This window comes from Mercenaria mercenaria, chromosome 8 (genome assembly GCF_021730395.1).
Source record: "Mercenaria mercenaria strain notata chromosome 8, MADL_Memer_1, whole genome shotgun sequence".
NCBI lineage: Eukaryota > Metazoa > Mollusca > Bivalvia > Venerida > Veneridae > Mercenaria > Mercenaria mercenaria.
This window is the reverse complement of record NC_069368.1, coordinates 69,037,000-69,061,106: the sequence shown is the minus strand read 5'-3', so window position 1 is coordinate 69,061,106 and position 24,107 is coordinate 69,037,000. Positions and strand designations below refer to the sequence as shown.

General features: G+C 35.1%; 1 protein-coding gene across 1 annotated transcript; it reads right to left on the bottom strand.

Moving 5' to 3' along the window:
* Window positions 1-5: 5 nt before the first annotated feature.
* LOC123566144 (28S ribosomal protein S30, mitochondrial-like) lies at window positions 6-22,832 on the bottom strand. The gene is made up of 4 exons (XM_053550139.1): window positions 22,008-22,832; window positions 17,531-17,645; window positions 10,168-10,338; window positions 6-1,574 (listed from the first exon to the last, which is right to left on the bottom strand). The coding sequence occupies exons 1-4, from the start codon at window positions 22,800-22,802 to the stop codon at window positions 1,201-1,203; spliced, it is 1,455 nt and encodes a 484-aa protein (XP_053406114.1). The 5' UTR covers window positions 22,803-22,832; the 3' UTR covers window positions 6-1,200.
* Between the last annotated feature and the right edge of the window lie 1,275 nt (window positions 22,833-24,107).

Sequence of the window (24,107 nt, the reverse complement as noted above, 5' to 3'; positions counted from 1 at the left end):
TATACTTCTGGAATTCTTACTTTAATTTTTACTGAAACAAATGTACATAAAAACAGTTGTTTCATTTGTTTTGTTTTTTTATACTGTACATCATTTTGCATATTTTACTGTAAATCACAATTTGGAACTGTTATTCTATCTCTAGTCCTTCAGCATCAAACCAGGTATCATGTTTACCGTATTTCAGTGTGTATAGGTCGCACTTTTTCTACCCATTCTGCTGCCTGAAAAAGTTCCTGCGACCTATACGACAGAACATTGCCACCAGTTTTTTTTTTCGGGCCAATTTTCTGACCGTAGCTCTCGCAAAATTACGTGCATCTGTTACGAACGAACAAAATGGATAAAAAATATCAATATCGGCGGCTTTTCAACCAATAGCGGTTACTTTCAATAAAATATATCGTAAATAACCCATACAGACTATTAAAATCACGAATGACTTTAATTCAAAGATGTTTTTGCGGACTGAATCACGTTTGTTTCTACTTTCATTTTACTGGAAGCCATTGACATGTACTCCGGGTTGGATAAATTCTGGACAGATCCGTCCTCCATTCCAAACATTGTTTATACTAAGTCTTAGCGTATTAAAAAACTTGAAAGATAATTTTTTACTTTTGATTTTTAAATAAAAGAAAAAAATCCAAAAAGAGATATTTTGTTAATCTTTTTACTCAGAATCAAAAGAACGCGGTTAATTACATGACACGGAAAGGTGTTATAATTGCTGTGCAAACAATTCACACTTAAACTTGCATGATAACAGAATGTAAACGCAAACCGTCTGCTGCCAATTAGTGTCAAAAAGCCGCTTTTCTTTGATATAATCTGTTACCGATACTACTGTTGGTACGAAACGGTTGGGAACGAAAACAACACTGTCCGATTTCCACCAATCAGGTTCTGATAATAATTCAGTCCGCGGCATCAATATGGCCGCCGCCATAACTTTTTTGCCGGTAAATATTAAATATTGCTGGGGGAAAAATCCGAAATTTAACTGCGACTAATACGCTAGAAGTTCAATTTTCCGACCATTTCCAGAGCAAAAATTAGATGCGGACTATACATTACCACGACCAATATACACCAAAATACGGTATTATAATCACAAGAACATTTTTCATCATCTTTGTAGCAATTTTTTACGTCAACACACTTGATATAAACAGATTTTTATATTTTTTCTTTCTAGTTTCAACTCCTGTCATACTGGAATTCTTCTTCAATAGTTACAAACTCTTTTCTATCAGGAATATCAACTTCTGCCAGCGGCTCCTTCAGGTTTGGTGATAGATCTATACCATTTCTGTCACATGGTTTAATCAAAAAGAACTTCAGCAATCGCTCAAACACTTCATCATTAAAACCAACAATTTTCCCTCCTGCATATTTCTCATATAGTTCCTCATTTTCACCAATCCAGCACAGATTTTGCAGACTGTTTGCAGTGTCGTCTTTCCAGAGCTGTAACGTGTTGAGCTGATATGCTGACAGAATAAACTGCCGACCATCGGTCAATATAGTCTGTGCGGTGAATGGGTATGTCAGCTCCTCATATTCATTGAAGCCTGAAACAGAGTTATAATCAGCAGTTCAGGATTTTGAATTTTGTATATGAAATTTCTTAGTCCTTTTTTTTGTACAAACATTCATCACATTTGCTGCCATAGTCACCATACTCTTTAAATTGAGACTTAACTGAAGAACAGCCTGCATATTTTCCAAGTAACTGAACATCTGGAACTCGGTTACTCGTGCTTGTACTTTGATCTAAAAATAATCTATCTTTTGTGACTGACAGATGGACAGGCTGATGGATCAACAGATGGATAAAGGAACAATATAAAACAATTTGTATATTCTAACAAGAGGACCATTATGGTCCTGAATCGCTCACCTCTTCCCACATGACCCAGTTTTGAGTATGACGTTGTTTTTCTATTATTTGACACAGTGACCTAGTTTTTGAGCTCATGTGACCCAGTATTGACCTAGATATTATCAAGATAAAAATTCTGACCAATTTTCATGAAGATCCATTGAAAAATATGGTCTCTAGAGGTCACAAGGTTTTTCTATTATTTGACCTATTGACCTAGTTTTCGAAGGTACGTGACCCTGTTTTGAACTTTACATAGATATCATCAAGGTGAACATTCTCACTAATTTTCATGAAGATCTAATGGCCTCTAGAGAGGTCACAAGGTTTTTCTATTTCAAGACCTACTGACCTAGTTTTTGATCACAGTTGACCCAGTTTCAAACTTGACCTATATATCATCAAGATAAACATTAAGACCAACTTTCATACAGATCCCATGAAAAATATGGCCTCTAGAGAGGTCACGTTTTTTCATTATTTGACCTACTGACCTAATTTTTGACTTTCGAACTTGACCTAGATATCATCAAGATGAACATTCTGACCAATTTTTATGGAGATCCATTCACAAGTATGGCCTCTAGAGAGGTCACAAGGTTTTTCTATTTTTAGACCTACTGACATAGTTTTTGACCGCACATGACCCTGTTTCGAACTTGACCTAGATATTATCAAGATGAACATTCAGACCAATTTTCATACAGATCCCATGAAAAATATGGCCTTTAGAGAGGTCACAAGGTTTTTCTATTATTTGACCTACTGACCTAGTTATTGATGGCACGTGACCCACTTTCGAACTTGACCTAGATATCATCAAGATGAACATTCAGACCAACTTTCATACAGATCTCATGAAAAATATGGAGAGGTCACAAGGTTTTTCTATTATTTGACCTAATGACCTAGTTTTTGATAGCACATGACCCAGTTTCAAACTTGACCGAGATATCAAGGTGAACATTCTGACCAATTTTCATGAAGATCTCATGAAATATATGGTCTCTAGAGAGGTCACAAGGTTTTTCTATTTTTAGACCTACTGACCTAGTTTTTAACCGCACGTGACCCAGTTTCGAACTTGACCTAGATATCATCAAGATGAACATTCAGATCAACTTTCATACAGATCCCATGAAAAATATGGCCTCTAGAGAGGTCACAAGGTTTTTCTATTATTTGACCTACTGACCTAATTTTTGACTGCACGTGACCCAGTTTTGAACTTGACCTAGATATCATCAAGGTGAACGTTCTGACCAAATTTCATGAAGATCTTGTGAAATATATAGCCTGTAGAGAGGTCACAAGGTTTTTCTATTTTTAGACCTACTGACCTAGTTTTTGAAGGCACGTGACCCAGAATCAAACTTGACCTAGATATCATCAAGGTGAACATTCTGACCAAATTTCATGAAGATTTTGTGAAATATATGGCCTCTAGAGAGGTCACAAGGTTTTTCTATTTTTAGACCTACTGACCTAGTTTTTGAAGGCATGGGTGAAAGTATGGAATATTGAAAATCCTGAAAAATTTGCTTCTGAGAATTAGTGATTATGAATGGTTAGAACAGCCCTATTCTAGCCTAATATGTGTGCTAAAAATTTACTAATTATATTGCACAAAATGCATGATTTTCAGTTAACAGTAACTTTTCTAAGTCAAGGACTTGTTTCAACAATATCCCCTCAACATATTTTTGTAAGATTCAGACTGAAACAACCTGAAAATTCTAGCAACATTTTTGTTTTTTCATGCCACCATTTTTTAACGTTTTGGCACAACATTCACAAAATGCAGACCCAGCAATATCCGGGTTTCGTAGCCAAAGACCCCATCGATCACCATCAGTGTCACATTCAGATGGCCAAGCCCATCTCCATTTGTTACCATGTTTGCTTTCTAAGTCCTAAGTATTGTAAGCTGGCGGTAAAAACTTCATATTTCACGCACTATCCCGTGCAGGCCCTAATTACGGGGTGTTAATCCCCGAAGAAATCTTGATCTTCGCGTTCCTCGTGGAAAGATTGATACTTTGGAGATAAAAAGCGTGCAAAGCGTAGAAATCAAGACATGCGTGTGAAAGTCCATGCAAACTTTGATGCGGCAACTTTTAGGCGCACGTGAAAGTCATGAAAAACGTGAGTGAATAGTTATATAAACGGTCGTTTAAAATGATGTTTTAAAACAAACAGTTGAAGTAAATTTCGGTACGTAACGGGATCGAGTAATCATCACTGCAATATGTTTTATAAAAGTGATTCTTCCGTGGTTGACGCTTGTTTTATAATTGGAACTCTTTACAAGGTGTGTATAATAAAATCCAGACAACGCAAAAGTTGCCAAAAATGGCCGGACATTCAGTCCTGCACTGCGGGGACGAACATTAAATATGAAACAAACAGGAATCTTGCTTCCTTTTATCAGTATGCAGTTGTTGATATATTTTTCTTGTATCCTATCTGATCTAGATTGCTTTAGGTTCGAAAATCCCGAAAAATACATCAGTGTCTGGTCGTACCGCCTCAGTTCTTTAGAACAGTAAAAAGGTATCTTCTTTAATTTTTTTAAAAGCGAATGTGCAATATCCCGTATAAACTGACAGGTAAATGTGTCAAACGATAAGTGACCTATCTGCCCTCAAGGAATATAGAAGAATATCTTACAACATAATAAGATTCATTTACTTATCAAACTTACTTAAAACCACAGCGACATCATACTTAAAACCACATTCCTATTTACGTTCACGAGGTCACGTAACCTATTCTGCCGCATTACAGAAATCTGTTTGCCAAAAACTGTTTTACTCGATGTATTGAAATAACTGCCGCTTTTTTATTATTTAAGATTTTTTAATTCTGTTTCTTGTACTTTCTTGTCAAAAGTCTGAATTTTATGACTATAGAATGTATTATTTATTTACTTTTAGAAATAAATAAATAATTAAGATCGCGCTTTTTGAAATTTTACAAATAATTGTATGAAAATTCAATTGTTTTTATAGAATTTTGCCTACATTTCTGTCGATAACTGTATTACTTCTTAAGCGGTGCTGAAAATTTGAAGCGATTATATTAAAAAATGAATGCACTACGCGCGTCTTTTGTGTACGTGTCGATAAACAAAAGTAGGCGACGTAGCCTAAATTAGATATTATTATTACGATAGGTCGCACGTGTTCGTGGAATGGAAAATTACTGGTATGACGTTTTGATATCTTTACAATTCGCGTTATTTTTAGGGGTGTAATTTCTGAATTTGGTAAAGTTACGAGGTAAAATTCACTCGCCCGATTGGACAAATATACAGAGAGGTCCACTCCACTTGTCCCTATCCAGACTTTAACTCGCCAGTATTGGCATAAGACATAACTCGCAATATACCAGGCGTCTGCATGTTCTTCGTGTTTGAAGTTAAACTGCATGCAAGAAATCGAGAAATGCATGCTGCAGACAAAAGTCCGTGCAAATTCTGACGCGCAGGAACTTTTCTTGTAAAATTTATGAAAAACACAACAGTTGTTTTCATTGAAGTACAGCGCCTATGCGGGCCAATCAAAATTGTCGTTACATACTGACGATATGCGAGATGTGCTGCAAACAGCATATGTGATAAATACAGTTGATTGTGTTTGTCGGCGATTGATTGATTTTTCAAGCTTTGTTGAATGATGATGATGACACCATACCCCCACCCCCACCCCCCACTCGAATTTCGACCCGGATTTAGACGATTAGGAAAAACGATCCCGGCTGAGATGGAAAATCCGGAACTTCCGGAAAACTTTCACCCATGTATCATCAAGATGAACATTCTGACCAACTTTCATAAAGATCCCACAAAAATGTGACCTCTAGAGTGGTCACAAGCAAAAGTTTATGGACGGACGGATGCACGGCGGACCACGTGCGATCACAAAAGCTCACCTTGTCACTTTGTGACAGGTGAGCTAAAAACAGATATATATCTATGTCCACTGATATTTCAAAAAAATTCTAGTACCTTTAAAACAATGAAAGAATCCACCATTTTTGACTGGCAGAAAGACATAATAAGAGCTGTTGGAGGACAGCACCACTTGACTATTCAATAGCCATGTCAACTGAATGAATAGTGAAGTCTAAAAAGGGGCATAATTTTGTAAAAATGCAAAACAGGGTTATGGAACCTGCACAGTGCTTATTAGCTCATGACAGTGGACAAGAGTATGAAGTTTCAATCCATTCCTATAAGTGGGTACTGAGATACCAGCTTACATTATAAGAATTTAACCAAAAACTGCTTACTTGAAAAAAGGGGCATAATTTTGACAAAATGCAAAGTAGAGTTATTAAACCTTTGCCATGCATGTCATATCAAGACAGTGAACAAGTGTGTGAAGTTTCAATCCTTTCCCAGAAGTGGAAACTTATACCAGCTTACACACAAAAACTTAACCTAGGAAAGGGTCATGATGACCCTGAATCGCACACCAGAGTAACACGAGCCACATGTTTCAAATGGCAAACTGATGCTAAGATATTAGAAAGTAGGTCAGTTGATCACATTCATGGTCACTGAGTCAGTTTTAAGATCGGTATGCAAAACTGTAAAAACAAGAAAGCAGGTCAGTAGGTCAAGGTCACAGTAAGGTGACAAGTAATCACTTTGGTACATCTGGTATATATAATTAAACAGTCTAGGAAATATGACCTGAAAAGTTTTAAAGTATTTTTTCCTATATAACTCATATAACAAGTGACCACCAGGGTGGGGCCTCTTTTCACTCCTGGTGCATAATTTGAACAATCTTGTTAGAGGTCCATTAGGTAATGATACATACCAAATATCAAAGACCTAGGCCTTGAACTTTCAGACAAGAAGAATTTGATTTTTTCCCTATATAAGTCTATTTTAAACTGGGGACCCCAAGGGCAGGGCCTCTTTCCCCCCCCAGGGTAATAACTTGAACAATTTTGGTACAGGATCACAAGGCAATGCAACACATCAAATATCAAAAGCATAGGCCTTGCAGTTTCAAACAAGAAGATTTTTTCAAGCTTTCTCCTATATAAGTCTATGTAAAACTTGGGACCCCCGATGAGGAGCCTCTTTTTACCCCAGGGGCACAATCTGTACAATCTTCATAACGGACCAAAAGGCAATGCTACATACAAAATATCAAAGGCCTAGGTCTTGCAGTTTCAGACAAGAAGATTTTTAAGGTTTTTTCCTATATGGGTCTATGTAAAACTTGAGGGTTAAACCCCCCTGATTCGGGGCATCTTTTCACCCCAGGGTAATTATTTGAACAGTTTTGGTATAGGACCACAAGGTAATGCTACATACCAAATATCAAAGGTCTAGGTCTTTTGGTTTTAGACAAGAAGACTTTTAAAGGTTTTTTCCTATATAAGTCTATGTAAAACTTGGGACCCCTGGAGTGGGGCCTCTTTTCACCCTGGGGGCACAATTTGAACAATCTTGATACAGGACCATAAGATGATCTCACATGCCAAATATCAAGGCTCTACGTCTTGCAGTTTTGGACAAGAAGATTTTTCTTCCTTTCGGTCATGGCAACCAGAGTTCCGCATGGACTCAAATTCTTTAAAGGATTTTGAAAGGGGACCACCCAAGGCTAATTCCTGTGAAGTTTGGTGTAATTCCACCCATTGGTTTTTAAGAAGAATTTTTTTAGAAAATATTGACAGACACACGGCACACGATGCACGACAGACATTGAGCGGTCACAAAAGCTCACCATGAGCCTTTGGCTCAGGTGAGCTAAAAAGCCAAACAGAGTTATGGCACCTGTGGAATGTAAGTCAATTTATCACAATGAACAAGTGTGTGAAGTTTCAATCCATGCCCACAAGTGGTTACTGAGAAACCAGCTTACATATAAAAACTTACCCAAATCGGGACTCTGACGTGGACGCACAGGAGAGTCCAATAGCTCTACTATTCGTTAATAGTCGAGCTAACAAGAGCTGTCCATAAGACAGCCAAGCTCGACTATTCGAAATATTGTCACAGAAGCTGGAAATTATTACCCAAAATGTTAAATATCAAAAGAGTTTTAAGTTCAAAAGGGGACATATCAGAGTTATGGGACTTGATGCTATCAACTAGTTTTATAACCCCGAAGAAACATGTTAAGTTTCAATTCAATATCTGCATTAGTTTTGGGGATAGTAACTTGCATGTAAAACTTTAACCAGAATTTTCTAAGTCCAAAAGGGGGCATAATTTGCTCAAAATACATGTTAAGAGTTATGGAACTTGACCCAGTGAGGTAGGTAATTGATCTAGAAAAAGAATAAATAAGTTCCAAATCTATATGCCTTTTAGTAATAGCTGTATGTACTTGCACGCAAAACTTTAACCAGAATTTTCTAAGTCCAAAAGGGGGCATAATTTGGCCAAAATACATGCCAGAGTTATGGGACTTGACCCAGTGAGGTAGGTAATTGATCTAGAAAAAGAAAAAATAAGTTTCAAATCTATATGCCTTTTAGTAATAGCTGTATGTACTTGCACGCAAAACTTTAACCAGAATTTTCTAAGTCCAAAAGGGGGCATAATTTGGCCAAAATACATGCCAGAGTTATGGGACTTGACCCAGTGAGGTAGGTAATTGATCTAGAAAAAGAAAAAATAAGTTTCAAATCTATATGCCTTTTAGTAATAGCTGTATGTACTTGCACGCAAAACTTTAACCAGAATTTTCTAAGTCCAAAAGGGGGCATAATTTGGCCAAAATGAAGGTCAGAGTTATGGGACTTGGTGCTATCAACTAGTTTTATAACCCCGAAGACACATGTGAAGTTTCAATTCAATATCTGCATTAGTTTTGGAGATAGTAACTTGCATGTAAAACTTTAACCAGAATTTTCTAAGTCCAAAAGGGGGCATAATTTGCTCAAAATACATGTTAGAGTTATGGAACTTGACCCAGTGAGGTTGGTAATTGACCTAGAAAAAGAATAAATAAGTTTCAAAGCTATATGCCTTTAAATGATAGCTGTATGTACTTGCATGCAAAAACTTAACCAAGGTGTGACGCCGACGCCGACGCCGACGCCGACGCCGACGCCAGGGTGAGTAGAATAGCTAGACTATTCTTCGAATAGTCGAGCTAAAAACTGATGTATGAACACATGGACAAAGAAATGTGAATATTCTCACCACTGTCTTACCTATTTACCAAATTTCATGAAAAAATCTGTTTTTTTTTTCAAGCTCTTGCAGAATAAAAGGCTCTGCATACTAAAATTTATGATACTTTCCATACTGATATCTATCCACGTGTCAAGGTTAATGAAAAAATATCTTGTGCTTTTAAAGTGACCACAGGATATGTTTGAGGTATGGAAATTACACTTTGTTAAATCCTTTAAGGTATCCTATCTATTTTTTGTTTTGTTTTTTTTTGTTTGTTGGATTTAACGTCGCACCGACACATGATAGGTCATCTATATATACCCTATCTACATATATCTATAAATAAGCTAGTTCTGTATAAAAGCACTATCAAAATATGTCAAATATTGATGCCTGGTAAAAAAAGTGGTAAGCTCATATAATCTTGGTTATCATTTAAAAGTGTATTGTCTACCGAAAAAGAAAATATGAATTTATACATGAAAAAAATATGTTAAAGAATTTTATTGCTTTAGTATTCAATGATACTTCGACAGAAATACAGTTATTACAGTGTAAGATTTATCATTTTGCAGTAAAAACATGACTAGTGACTTGTGCATATCACTTATTGTCATTTTATTTGCTAATTCTTGTTCAGCAGACAAAACTCTTTATGATACCAATGAAATTTTATCTATTTGTGGATTTGATATTTTAAATTGAACAGTGATGCAGGAAGTAAGAATTCAAAAATCCAGAATGTATGATGAGATACTTTAAATTAGAGTACCCACAGACACTGCCTCCTGGTACAGAATTACATTTTGGTTATACATACATTCATTTTCCTGCAATTACTGAAAAGATGAGAGAAAACATGTTGCTGACTGGTAGATAAACTAATTGCTGTTCAAAGTCATACTTTACTAGATAGTACGTAACATCCCCAGCCAACCTCTTATTTTCAAATGAGGTAATCTAGAACCAAGAAACGGGGCTTCAGCATCTGACTACAGGGAAACACCTCTGATGCCTCTCTGGGTTAAACTTATGACTCTCTGCAAACCAGATGAATGGCATTTAAATTTTAAGCACATGTAATGTTCACAAAACTAATGCTGAATCTAGAAAAGAAAAATGTTGATACCCTGTACATGAGCCTGTGCTACTGTTGACAAGAAACCAGTGCCCATGGCATATCCTTTATCAGCCTGTTCTTTCTCCTTGTTTCCATACAAGCTCATTCTCGCCATTGCACGATTGTTCAAGAAAATAATACTCAAGTGACTGAACTGCTGTGCATCACCAATGTTGAAACCTGTATAGACAAAATATAGGGATTGGAATAAAATTTTATAATCTGATTTGTTGCTTTGCATGATCTTTATTTAAATTTTTTTGACAGTAATACTTACCCTGCTAAATTTCTATAATGAACTTTCCATTTGAACAGTACCATTAGCTGTTAACAAGAGTGCCAGAATGTCACAATATACACCCGTCACAGCAAATTTCTTTACTCTAGCACCTGTATTTGCAAATGGAATTTTAATTTTGTGGTTGTTTAGTAATCATTTAAGTCATTTGTTTTTGTTTTTCTAAGTCCACAAAAAAAAACTCCTTATCAGGTACCTTAAAATACACCTAAAATTTGAAAGTAACATCTATGTTGTACCACAGAAAAGTGGTCTTGTTTTTTCCCTTCGGTCAATTATAAAAAAGTTACAATATAAGTTATTTATAGTAACAACTAAGGGAAGATAATCTTAATAAAAAAAAAAAAAAAATCCATAAAAAAACTGGAACTGAAACTGCTTTATTTGATTAAACGCCTAATTTTACACATAGTATATTCACCGGCGTTGTACATTAATTATACCAGATTTATATAGCGCCAAAGGCGCTTTACATAGTTCAAATGCAGCCACACAGGGCGCATAATTCATCCTCTACTAGTACAGACACAGAGCGATCTGACCAGAGGGACAGAGTGAGACAAAGCCCCCACGACAGAGAGATCAGAAATCAGATACAGGCTTATCCGGCTAACTTAGCCTAGCTCGTTTCGAATAGACAGCCTGGTTCTTTAACGTGCCCAGTGTATAGCACTGATACACGCAAGGATTGCCTGGGTTCCTGACCAGTACACCTCTATAAAAAATTGTAAGTTCACACAAAAATCTTTACCAGGTAGAGATTGGTCAAAATACACCTCATAATTGGATGTAGCATGCATGTTGTACTACAGAAAAGTGGTCTCGATTTTTCCCTACGACTAGTAATGAAAAAGTTACAATATAAGCTATTTATAGTAACACAGAGGGAAGTAATTCTAAAGAAAGGAACTGCGCATGACACTTCGTCTCATGATGGTGTATAATTGTGCCAAGTTACATCAAAATCCCTCCATGCATGAAGAAGAAACGCTTCGGACAGTCATTCTTGTATCTGACCTTTGGCCTCTAAGTGTGACCTTGACCTTAGACCTAGGGACCTGGTTCTTGCGCATGGCACTCCGCCTCATGGTGGTGAACATTTGTGCCAAGTTATATCAAAATCCCTCCATGCATGAAGAAGATTTGTCTCATGATGGTGTATAATTGTGCCAAGTTACATCAAAATCCCTCCATGCATGAAGAAGAAATGCTTCGGACAAAGTCATTCTTGTATCTGACCTTTGGCCTCTAAGTGTGACCTTGACCTTTGACCTAGGGACCTGGTTCTTGCGCATGACACTCCGCCTCGTGGTGGTGAACATTTGTGCAAAGTTATATTAAAATCCCTCTATGCATGAAGAAGAAATGCTCCGGACAAGGTTTTCATTCTTGTATCCTTTGACCTCTAAGTGTGACCTTAACCTTAGACCTAGGACCTGGTTTTTGCGCATGACACTCCGCCTCATGGTGGTGAACATTTGTGCAAAGTTATATTAAAATCCCTCTATGCATGAAGAAGAAATGCTCCGGACAAGGTTTTCATTCTTGTATCCTTTGACCTCTAAGTGTGACCTTGACAGCATTCCCACTGACTTTTTGAAAAGTGGGTACATGTACCCACATACTTCAGAAAATTTAGGTACATGATAAAAAAGTTGGGTACAAACATACAAATTGAAGAAAATGTTCCAACTGAAACAAAATTATAAAGAAGTATATGGGAAGTGACACTTTTATTCAGCCTGTGTTAATGACAGTGGTTTGTTTTACACATGCACCGTAGGGATACAGCGTAGAAGTCACTTCTCCCTATAGAAAAATGGAGAGACTTATAGTTGAAAAATAGAAATTTATCAAATCTAACTCAATATACCCCCCCCCACCCCCAGCAAGCTTGTAAAGCAAATTGAAAAGATGGTTATAATCTTCTTGTTTATGGATAAAAATATTGATCTGACCATTCATTTTCTTAGATACATCATTTTCCATGCAATGAGTTTTTCTTTATTCCATAATTCTGAAAAAAAGCTGTTTTCAAAAATGAAAGCAGACGCTGGTAGTTATCACCCGCCGAGTTTTATAACATTTTTTTTTTGCTGCTATATCTTGCTGCAACAAATAGCAACAAAAAATTATAAAAACTCGGCGACTAATACTTATTTAGTATTAACAGTATCGGACTCGAATAAAAATGAAAAGTAATTTGTAGAAAATTGCCCGATGAATGTCAGTCTACAACCGGTCATTTTGTAAATATTAATAAACAAACAGCTTACGAGTCTTTCTTTTACAATGGAGACCAAATAATTGTGCCAGCTGACAACAACTTGTTGAAAAAACGTCCAAAAACATTGCACATGTTGACAATTATCGGAAAGTGTCGAAGATGTAACCGCGTCGTTGATTGGCTGAATACTATCGCGTCTAGTTTTACAAATAATTTGATTGCTGTTGCAGTTCTCGCTAAAATCTCACAAGTACCTGGTGTAGGTGGTGTTTAAATTATGCTATAACCCGTCTTGACACATAGCAAATTGTCAACAGTGTGTAATGCGGTTATTAGCGTGTGCGGATCAAAAATAATGTCTGGTTATTTGAATTTCGGCTCTTTATGGACGAACAATGTATTTTCTGTCAGATTATTTACGCGTGCATTGTACCCGTGGAATTTTAAAACTTGCGTGCAAGTGACTTTTTATGCGTGAATTACGCAGATTTTTGCGTGAATGGGAATGCTGCTTGACCTTAGACCCAGGGACCTGGTTCTTGCGCATGACACTCCGCCTCATGGTGGTGAACATTTGTGCCAAGTTATATCAAAATCCCTCCATGCATGAAGAAGATATGCTCCGGACAAAGTTTTCTTTCTTGTATCCTTTGACCTCTAAGTGTGACCTTGACCCAGGGACCTGGTTCTTGCGCATGACACCCCGTCTCATGATGATGAACAATTGTGCCAACTTTCATCAAAATCCCTCCATGCATGAAGAAGATATGCTCCGGACAAAGTCATTCTTGAATTTGACCTTTGACCTCTAAGTGTGACCTTAACCTTAGACCTAGGGACCTGGTTTTTGCGCATGACACTCCGTCTCATGATGGTAAACAACTGTGCCAAGTTTCATCTAAATCCGTTCATGCATGTAGAAGATATGCTCCGGACAAAGTCTGTGGACGCCGCCGCCTGCCCACCAGGAGCGTTCCCTTAATACGTCCCGTTTTTCAAACGGGCGTATAAAAAGGGGTGCATACCAAAAAGAAACTGAATAGCTAACAGTGCAGATCATGATCAGACTGCATTGGATATGCAGGCTGATCATGATCTACACTGGTCGTAATGGCAGACTCAATTGTGTCCTAAATGTTAAGGGCTAAGACAGTCAACTTATAAAATCAACCATCCATAAGCAGTCATTCTAAGATTAAGATTGTATCTCTTTACTAATAATTTTTTTTTTTTTCATTTCTGCTCTTAACTTATTCACTATGCAGCCTTGTTTACATGTTGTATTATATAAATTGATGTACTGTTTTATATGGAATGGAAAAGAAACGGGTTATCACTAGATAACTCAAAAAAAAGGAAAAAAAAAAGACAGTCAACTTATAAATGACAATCAACTAATCAGTCAAACATTCAGGGATCTACATGTATATACCATTTCTTATATGTTACCTACAAATAGCAGATAACTAGCCTCAAAACTGACTGTTGGAATAATTACTGTCTTAAATAATTTGTAAACTAGAGCTATCACTAAAGGTGATGAATGTACCCCCCCACATGCACTGACACAGTACACTGCAATTTGACGCACACAAGATTGCATAATAATGTGGACTGTATGTATATAGACTGTATGTATACAGTATAGTAACAAAAAACAAAGTCCCATAACTATGCAGAATATTTATCTAAAAGAATGTAACATGCACCATGCACAACTAGGGTTGGTACTGATCACTTGTGTGAAGTTTCATTAAATTGTGTGTAAGGGTTTGGTAGATTAGGCACGCACAAGATTGCATATGCAGACTGTATGTACATAGTATGTTAACAAGAAACAAAGTCCCATAACTCTGCAATTTTTGTCGCTGAAAGAACCTAACATGCCCCATGCACAACTACTGTTGTTACTGATCACTTGTGTGAAGTTTCATTAAATTGTGTCAAGGGGATGAGGAGAGATGGTGCGCACAAGATTGTGTCTATGTATATAGTATAGTAACAAAAAAAAAAAACAAAGTCCCATAACTCTGCAAATTTTTTTTCTGAAAGAACCTAACATGCCCCATGCACAACTACTGTTGTTACTGATCACTTGTTTGAAGTTTCATTAAACTGTGTCAAGGGGATGAGGAGAGATGGTGCGCACAAGATTGTGTCTATGTATATAGTATAGTAACAAAAAAAACAAAGTACCATAACTCTGCAATTTTTTTTCTAAAAGAACCTTACATGCCCCATGCACAACTACTGTTGGTACTGATCACTTGTGTGAAGTTTCATTAAATTGTGTCAAGGGGATGAGGAGAGATGGTGCGCACAAGATTGTGTCTATGTATATAGTATAGTAACAAAAAAAAACAAAGTCCCATAACTCTGCAAATTTTTTTCCTAAAAGAACCTAACATGCCCCATGCACAACTACTGTTGGTACTGATCACTTGTGTGAAGTTTCATTAAATTCTGTCAAGGGGATAAGGAGAGATGGTGCGCACAAGATTGTGTCTACAAACAGACGGACAGACAAACAGACAGGCAGACAACCTGAAACCAGTATACCCCACCTTACAACTTTGTTGTCGGGGGGTACAATTAGGGCTTCTTTTCAGAAAAGCGCTTGTCTCCCACAACTGCCTAATCATCTAAGTAGTATGTCAGTCTTTATATACTGTTTATTTAGAGCACATGCACATAAAAGACCCCAAAAGGACTCCCAATGGAATACAAATTTTGTATGAAATTAAAATGTATTTTGAATTCTGAAAAAGATGAATTTTAAGTTTCTGCTCAATACTTTTAGTTGGAAGTGATAAATATCCCTTTTCAAAGTTTTCAATTTCCATTATCATGGCAATAACATGCTAGAATTTGAAACTGCCCTCAAAATACATTTTTGTTTCCTTCAACCCTGGAGCTATGAGCCAGCGGTCTGATTTCAAAACTTGATAACCTAGCCTGTGAATGATAGTGAGTACTATTTACAACTCTGGCTAATCCAATTATAATCAACTTCTTGTCTTTACAAAAAGAGGGATTTACCCAGGCCTTTTTCCCATCATTTTGGGAATGCCATGTGACCAACATCGGTAGAATTGGGAAAATGCTCTCAAAAATTGTCTTAATTGGGAAAAATTTAAATTTACAATAATCTATATTAAGATGTTTTTTGGGTGTAATACTTCCAAATTAGACTTACACAGTCTGTTGAGCTTAAACACTGGCCATTTTATTTTATTTTTTTAAAAATATGTATCAACTTTTCTGTGGCTCCCTTTTACTGTGGCTTATCTCAACAGAGTTTTTAAAGGCGTTTGACTGTCCAGAAGTGGGACCCCTTTAGGCACTCCTTTTCCGGAATTCAATGTTTATATCAGTATACTGACACTTGTTAGAAAATTATGTTTATTGGGAAAAACCCACTAGCCGTTAAACATGAAATATGTTTTGAAAGATGATGAACGGTTTCGGTCAATGAAATTTGGGTTAGTTTTAAAACATATAATAAAATAAAATGTTTGTGAATATTTATATATATATATGATTAATAAAATGTTTGCAGTCGTGGGGGAGGGGGGGGAGGGGGAGTAATGGAATGAACATCAATAATTGACAAGGTGCCTATTTTTAACAGACAATTAATAATTATACCAAGTACTTCTTAAAAATATTTCATCTGCATCCTATATTTACTGTCAGGCAATTAATTGATTCACAGTAGGTTTTGTGTTAACTTAACCGCTGAATCTTGCGAAAATGTTCTTGGTACAAATATTTCTACATTGAAAAATTTACTAATTATACATTACATTAATTCAGTTACATTGTTCTCTTAAAACATCTCGATTTACCTCAGGAAAAATAAGCATTATAAGAATTTTTATGCTTTGTGTATGTTAATACTTTAGCATGTTAATCAGACCGGAAGTACAATTTTCATCATTATTTAAAAACCAACACCACGAATACTTTGAGCGTTTGGAAAAATAGACAGTATAACTATACTAACTTGAAAAATGTAGCTTATTACAGTTTTTTAAAAGTAATCAGTGCAAGAAAAATGAAACTAGAAATATATATTTACGGTTTTTACATTTTTATCTCCTCTTGTAAAGATTGAAAAAAAAGTTTGTTGAATGTTAAAGGTGAGGTAAGTGTATGACATTCTGTGGATATTTGCATTTTTCATACATTTTTGTATAAAATGGTAGGGTTTTTTTTCTTTCAATTCCAAATCTCTTCCCTCAATTTTTTCTTATCAAGGATTCAAACAACTCATAAATAGAACTCAATTGATACTATTTTGATAAATACATTTTCTATATATTTCAAATTTAAATTGTATACACTTACTGGGATCCTTTACAATTAGTGAAAATTGATCCCTCTCTGGCTTATTCACCAAGTCATAAAAGCAAAGCACCTGTTTATTGAACCCTTGGGGCAGTCGACCAAAGGTTACATTACATCATGAACATGTCTGCAATGATTTCTAATGAGATGGTGATTATCTGCGGGTATGAAATTTGTCCGGCTCAGGATCGCATTTGTCCAATCGTTAGAGACAGAGGCTAGAGATATTGTAAATTTTATCAGAAAGTGGTATCAGAGAGGATTTTATGGCCAAGTGCTTTACATTTAATGACTAATGACTGATGCCAGTCTACTTCCAAATGTGGGGTTTCATTTTAATATATTATTCACAGTATATTATAATTGTTGTTTACAGAACCATAATAAACAGATAAAAATAGCAAAACTATAGTAAAACTGGGATAAGCTTTTCAGCTTTGCAACTGCCTCCTTTTACGGGAAGTAGATTTATGGTGGGGGGAGGGGGACCCTGTTACCTGCTGTTATTCTACGTGGAACTTTCTCTCTAAACTGGCCAAGCACTGTAGGTTTATAATCTGGCATGTCAGAGTATGACAAATCATGACACAAGTGGTCACTGATAGGAACAAACTGTAAATAAAAAAATACGTATTTTATCAATAATGCATTCATAATATATTTCCTTCCAAAGACTGTTCATATATCAAAGTCGGCATATTTGTTTTGTTACTTGCACTAAATGTAATAGTCAATACTGGTAACAGAAAATACACTGAACTGTAACATTATAATATTCACTAGTGTCTCAATTGCCATTACTGGAGAATTTCATTCTTTTTGACATTTAAAAGTTACATTTTGTACAAATGCGTATTGCTTTTGAAAAGCATATCATGATATATCAGTAAATAATGCCATGTACTACACTAGACAGTGTGATCAGTTCAATGGACTTTCTCTTTCAAAGAAATTCTCAATAATAACTAATTCAACATCATTTTTATTAAAAAACAACACACAAAAATCCACAGCCATTTTGTTTCTACATTTTCTTCTTCTCACATTCTACAAGAATCAAAGACTACGACAGGTCTATATTTTTGTCAAACAATGTAAAATACTTCTTATCTACTTGTACTTATGTACATACATATGTACACTTTTGCTTTTTCAGGAGTCAAAATCCCAAGTCTGGTTCAAATGGAACCACTGCATACAGTTGTTTTAAAAATAAAAAGTAAAATTCTCCACCCTCCACCCCACTCCCGCTTTGAACAAAATTTGGATGATAATCTAGGAATTAATGGCCTTATGTTGCAGCTTTGAAGTCAAAGATCTGTCTTACTGTTGTATTGAATCGCCAATATGTATCATGTATTGGGAAACAGGCTGATTCGGACCATGGCTGATTCGGCCCAAGCTGATTCGGACCAAATACTTTGAATAAAAGTAGAAAATGACCATATTTTTGGCTTATTTGGACCACAAACTTTGATTTACGAGTCAATAAGGACTATATATTTTGGATGATTCAGCAATGTTCAGGAAATAATGTTGATTATAGGGATTTAACTTGAAGTAAGGACATATATATTACAAAATATACACCGTAAAAGCAGGTAAGAAGTTTTGACAAGGTAAAATGCATCAGTTATGCATTTACATAAGCATTCTAATTATATTTTGCATCAGAAATTAAACTTAATACTCATAAATGTTATTTTTACTCATAATATTAGTGTCAGGAACAATTTGGGCCAATAAGCCAAGTAAATTTGGGCCGAATCAGCCATGGTCAGCCTGTATTCCATGTATTGATATTTCTTTATTGCAACATGTATCATATCATTTTATCCATTCAATACACAGCCAAACCTGAAACACTGCTTTAATACGAATTCCGGACCATTCACTCCCAAGTCTTTTCCTCCCCTGTCTTTTCCTCCCCTGACTATTCACTCCCAAAATGGGAGTGAATAGTCACCTTATGGGGTGACTATTCACTCTCATTTCATTTTTTTCTATTATGACAATTCAAAACTATTCAATGTTTAATATTTATGTTGGAACTGAATTCTAAATAGATATTCCAAGAATATTTGAATATTATTGCAAGTATGATATATAATATTGAAATTTCATATCTCTAAATACAACTGAAACTGGATAATTTTATTAAATGCTATACATTACAATGATATATTCAATGACATTGTACATAATAACAATAATAATTATTATAACAATATTAATAGCCCCGTCAAGCAAAAAGGGTCCTTATGGTATTTTTTTTTATTTCTTTTACTTTTTTTTCCATTTTCTGAAAGAACAATTTATTTTGTATCAGAAACCGAAGTTTCAGTTGCCTATCATCAGCAATTATTGAAATATGAATAAGATGTAATTTAATTAAGTTATGTATTGTTACTACAGCATCTTTGATGCCCTTTGATGATTTAATGAGAGAAATGATATAAAAAATATGCATTGTTATAATAATTATCAATCGCTCATTGAAAAACTTGTTATAATCACCGTTATATTCCCTAGTATATAATCCAAGCATTTTAATTTATTTCATTCTTGAGTATTATTGTACATGCTAAATTTTATTCTGGTGTCATAACTGTTTGAAAAGTGAATTATGAAATTGTTGGATTATGTATTGTAAATTAAATTTCATTAATTATGTCACAGTTAGATTTATGTATTGACTGTAACAGGAAGGTTCATCCGATCAATCCCCAGACTTCTCCCCAATCCCCCGATCTTACTTCAAAATTTAACCAAAGCCAATTACCTGATGTGAACTTAGATCAAATCAAAACAATGAACTAAAGATACCAAAAGCAAGAATAGAATTTTTTCATAAATCTTTGAGCTACTTGGGACCCACAATCTGGAATAACATACCTAATCATATATGCTCATCTGATACTCTTGCAAAATTCAAACAATCCTATCTTTAATGGCACTTTTCTCAACCAAAATTACTATCAGAAAATAGTGACTATCCAGATCCATCGCTAACAAATTTTTTTTTTAAATATCTGGAAATAAATTCTATATCTTAGATATTAGTGGAATATAGCAAAAACAACGCTGTTCCAGGTTCGATAGCTTTTTAATAATGACGTTACATACAAAATATTGCAAGGATGTGACGACGTTTACGTTACGTTAAAGCATGCAAATTCACGACATGCTATATTAAACTTAATTATTGACAAACTATAGAATCTACTTCAGAAACACATGAGAATTTGCTGTTTTTAATACTTTACCATTCTCGGCGCATTCATCTTTTTTTTCTTTCTTGATTTGGAATTTTAAAAATATTTTAGAAACAAAAACTCATATTCTTATGTTTATAATATGACCAAACTTCAATATGTTTCAGCCAGATCTTTACATTACTCTTCTTTAAAACCTAATACTTAAAATCTTTCTTGCTTTGGCTTAAAGATCTTTTTTTATCATGCCAGAAAATTTTTAAGTCTCATTTCCTCAAAAATTCCTTAATTTTGTTTTTATAAGATTGTTTTCTTTACACTCTATGTTTTGTATTATTTTTGTTGCACTAACAATGATGCTTAAAAAAAAATCAGTCTTGGGTAATTATTTATCTTATCTTACATATCTACATTAAAAAGTAAAAGAGAAGTCCTCTGTTTGTATTTTTTGACTTATTACCTAAGATATGAATACTTTCAAAACCCACAATGTCATAGTTAAAGTAATCAGTTTTTGATATCCATGTTTCATTAAAGAAAACTAACTTTAAAGACATGAGAAGTATCAATTAGCAATTTCTATATGATATTGATCTGAAAGGTGATGATTAGGGTAGCAACTTTCAATCAAGGAGTGTTAAACAAACACAAGTGATAATTGATGACTTTGATAATATACAACTAATCAAGGAGGTTACATCTCATGGTGATGAGATAATTGGTAGCTTTTAAGTATATGGAATATCAAAGATGTTTCACAAATTATTTCACAAGGTATAAGGTAATGTTATTACAATTTAAAAATTTATCATGCACAATGCTATAATGACTTATGAAAATTTTGACCAAAGGATTAAAAAAATATACACATAAAAATCAAAAGTTAAATTTCTTTTTTTTTCTTTTGATACAGTGAAGTATGAATTTTGTTAGAATGTTTTCCAGGTACATTTTTAGTCTCTATTTATAGTTTCTATTAGTCCATTTCAATAAATGCAAACCCAAAAGTTCTCAGCGGTTTAAATTACATATTTAGGCCATCACAGTAAAGTTTTATTAAATAGGTATTTTCTTAATATACTCTCTCTTTTTCAATATCCTCTTTATACTGAAAATATTCAAAACAAACTAAACTTGCATTTTCAGAATATTAATAATTAAACTTGCATTTTCAGAACTTATTAATAATCACACAGTCAATAATATATATAAAAAATAAATAAAAACCTTCATTAATATTTCCAAAGTATATTTTGGATTATCTTTACCCCTCTCAGAAAAAAATAATCCTACAAATTTTCACAATACTCAGTATATATAATCTGCATTACAAAAAAAAATACATAAAACATTTCAAAATCATTACTTTTTATTGACCTCCGAATAATTAAAATATAATTTCTAGAGAACAAAATAAAAATGGGAGTGAAAAGTCACCTCTTTAAAGAAAATGGGAGTGAATAGTCAGGGGAGGAAAAGACTTGGGAGTGAAAAGACCTGGGAGTGAAAAGACTTGGGAGTGAAAGAGCTGACACCCCTTTAATACCCAATAACTGCTAAGCAGCAGGTATGTGACACTGAATGAAATGAGCCTAAAGAGATGTTATCAAATAGACAACTCAAAGGTTGAAGGTCTGGACATCACATATTACATGCAATACTGCTGACGAGGACCCTGATTCGTAACACCGCGATTTATAGCATAAATGCTCTGAGTACTGAACTAAAAATTCATGTTGCAGCCCAAGCGTTACTTTACCTGTGGCAATGGTAAGCTCTTTCTTATTTGGTATTCTACAATGTGTTCACCATAAAACATGGTGTTGTTCTGAAGAATGTAGTTCTTATTGTTTGGCATCATCCTTGGCTTTCTTCTCTGGTAGCCATCACGACTCCAACACGCTGACACTTTAACATTGTTATCAACATGACCTTCAAAAACATCTTTCCTTTGACCACTTAGAATTCCCAATAAATTTACAAGCATACCCCTTACAATGCTATTTGAATGTTGGTAATCGCGAGTATACCTTGATGGTCCTGGAGTATGAGAGTCTCTGATTGTTATCTTCTTTTCTAACCTGTATCTGTTTAACTCATGTTCTTGTATTAACATGTCAACAACTATTTGTTTAAACTTTTCATATTCTTTGTCAAAACCATCTTCAGTGCCAAGATCGTTATACAATACAGGCAATGAACCATTGATAATGCGAGTTTTAGTCACTTTACATTGATAATCAAGTAAATTCGGGGTGGTATCGACACAGTTATATTTCCAAATGCTGAAAGTGTTTTCAGTTAAATGGTTTATTTTATCTTTCGCTGTGCTCAACGCTGCAACTTTCTCCCGTTTTGCATCCCAATGCCAGGCAATTTTGCGATCCATTTTCCCCCACACTCCTGTCGGAAATTTTGGTTTGATAGGGGGATAGTGTGCGTCTTCATCATTTTGTTCTTGAACTGCAATAGATTGCAAATGTCGTGTATGCCTTAGTTGTATAAACCCTACGCATTTACTGAAATTGGATGAGCGAAACATGGACGCCGCCATTTTGACATTGGGATTGGGTTGGTCCTAATCCCCGTACCGTACCCGTACCGTTCATCCATCTTCGGGAACACTCGGTTTTGTACGGAGAATGGCGGAAATGTACGGAAGCTGAAGTCTATTTTTAGAAATATATTTTTCGCGGTTGTTATTATTTATGCTAATTTAAATAAATCTTGAAATATAGAGATCTAGTTATATTTAATAATAAAACGGCAGATTTCTTAATTTGGGGATTTTAACGTGTTCTGCATGTTTTTTTTTTAAATGTCATAGTCGTAGGTATTGGTATTTATTAGAACTTTTAACATGCATATGAATTAGCTTTCGCAGAAGCGGTGGTTCCAAACGCTGCGGCGGTGGGGGATTCGTCGCAGAAGCGGTGGAGAAATATGGCCGACTGACTACATTTATGCTGTCATCGGTACGTTTTCCAATGACCTTTTCACGTTTGACTGAAAACAACCAGTGAGACAGGAGCCCACATCTGTACTGTTCCAACCAGAAGCACTTGTCCAGTGCAATTCTTTGTCATTAATGTAAACACTTCTGTACAGTTTGACGAGGGACTGCCGTTTTCGTAGAATTCCCATTAAAAATGGTAAAATCTTGTACAAAACGACCCCTGAGCACGTTTGCAGCAAATCATAATGTACGTCAAGCAAAAACTATTTCTTCGTAATAGGTGAATTTTCATTACAGGCATATGAAAAAAATCGACCAAAATTGATTCCAACGCAGTGTGCAGTGGGTGCAATTGCAGCGCATTATGGTGGGTGGATCTTTAACTTATGTAAACAGCTAGCATTTTCCTGGGATTTTGATTGGGGTAGGTCCATGAAATCACTTTAATTTGACATCAGACAGCAACAGAAACTTAATGTTTAGTTATAATATACTGTTGATTTGCACTTCCGTTCTGTTGGATGCACACACGAAAAGCTTTATTTTGAACCATAATTATTTTACTAAATCAACTGCCAAATAATAACGCAATGTTCTTTCGTACTAAATATACACCTCAATTATGATTATTGATATTAAAGTATGAAGGTTTTCTTCATTTTCCTTTTCCCTTATTATATACAAAATATCAACTGTAAATATCGATTGTTTGATTAAATGCTTACCACATGCGACTTTTACATCATAGAACAGACCAACTTATCTAATATACAGACTGACAGGGTTTCTGCTGTCCCTTTTTTGTTTTGGCCATATAATGTCGAAGTCGGGTTCGCATTTGGGTGGGGGCGGGGGAGTATTCTCCAACACACTGCACATGCTGCAACCATTTGTCATTTTTAT